The 1,587-nt window shown below is 41.8% G+C and overlaps 1 protein-coding gene across 1 annotated transcript in view; it reads left to right on the top strand.

Moving 5' to 3' along the window:
- Positions 1–564: 564 nt before the first annotated feature.
- Positions 565–1,587, top strand: part of LIPC (lipase C, hepatic type) — a 63,523-nt gene continuing 62,500 nt past the window's right edge. The window contains exon 1 of the mRNA XM_007958457.2: positions 565–583. Coding sequence (XP_007956648.2) covers positions 565–583 — 19 coding nt within the window. The remainder of the gene's footprint in view (positions 584–1,587) is intronic.

The following is a 1,587-nucleotide window of genomic DNA, read 5'->3' as shown; positions in this document are numbered from 1 at the left end:
TTCAGATTCTCACTCACATCTTTTAATAAAAGTATGATGCATTTCATTCTGTCACCATAGTGAAAAATCACTGCCATTTGCTGGTAATTAATAACCTTTCAAATTAATAATCTTTGGGTAGGAAAATTGGTTTCATTAATACCTCCCTTTGCACACTGTAAGTTCATCATCTCTTAGTCCCACTGTCCCCTGAAACCAAAAGACCAAGACTTATTATTTGAGAAGCCTAAATGATTTTGTACTCAGAAAGAATGATTGGGTCCTAAGTAATTGAACTGAATTGAGTTCACTGACCAAATATGCTGCTGTGGTCTTCTGTCTGCTCCTCAACCATACTCCTCATACTTCTGTCTGCTCCTCAACCTTCTGCTGGAAGGAAGGGTTAGAGCTTCCTCCCCACAGCTTTTGGCCTGATCCCTTATCTCAGCAAAACAGATGTCGCTATGAGTTGGAACTGACTCTTTGGCAGTGTGTTGGTTTGGTTGGTATTTGGGGTGCCAGCAGCCTGGAAACACAGGCTTCACTCAGACTGCTGAACAGGCATGTATATCTTTGAACCACACCATGGCCTTGACAGTGTTGGGTGACGACCCACCTCCAGTCCAAAGTGGCTCACAATCAAGGTGAGGTTTTCAACTGAGAAACTATCAGGCCATTTGATAAAATAACAGAAAGTGCAATCTTAAAAATGATCTTTTCCTCCTTTCCCCTACCTGCCACACTCTTTGAAGGAATCAGAATGGATATTCATCTACCCTTTTCAAGTGAAAAGGCTCAGCAGAAGCAGCCTATCTCTACAGCATGAAGTCCATATTCCTCAACAGCATTCCCAGGGTCCCCCATAACCGAGCCTGATCCAGCCTCATCTGTGCCTCTTCACACTGCTCCCAGATTGGAAAGCACCCCATCTCCACATACTCCCATTCATTTTTCAAGGCCAGAGTCAAGCATCATATTCCATGCTGCCACTCCGTGCATTAACCAGAGTCTATAACTCCCTTTGTGACCTGCCCCATGCTGACTGTAACCCTGTATCACATTCGGGAAAAGTTTATCTGATAAAATGTGCCTGCAACACCACAACAGAACCAACTGCCTCGGAAACCCAAGGAGGGGTCGCTATGAGTCGGGTCCGACTTGACGGCACATAACAACCACAACAACAACATAAAGAACTGTACTCCAACAAATTTGAAAATCTGGAAGAAATGCACAGATTTCTGGAAACACACACTTACCTAAACTAACACAGACTGATGTAGAAAACTTGAACAGATCCATATCGAAAGAAAAAATTGAACAGGTCACCAAAAAATTACCAACCAAAAAGAGTCCTGGCTCAGATGGTTTCACCAGAGAATTCTACCAAACATTCATAGAAGAATTGACACCAATCTTACTCAAACTATTCCAAAATATTCAAAAGGATGAAATCCTCCATAACTCATTTTATGAAGCAAGCATAACCTTGATACCAAAACCAGGCAAAAACATCACTCAAAAGGAAAACTACAGACCAATATCCCTCATGAATATAGATGCAAAAATCTCCAACAAAATCCTAGCCAATAGACTCCAACAACATAT

The sequence above is a fragment of the Orycteropus afer genome, unplaced genomic scaffold (genome assembly GCF_000298275.1).
Source record: "Orycteropus afer afer isolate SDZICR_OR568_19922 unplaced genomic scaffold, OryAfe1.0 scaffold00015, whole genome shotgun sequence".
Classification (NCBI taxonomy): Eukaryota; Metazoa; Chordata; class Mammalia; order Tubulidentata; family Orycteropodidae; genus Orycteropus; species Orycteropus afer.
The sequence above is the reverse complement of the archived record's forward strand: the minus strand, read 5'-3'. Positions and strand labels throughout refer to the sequence as shown.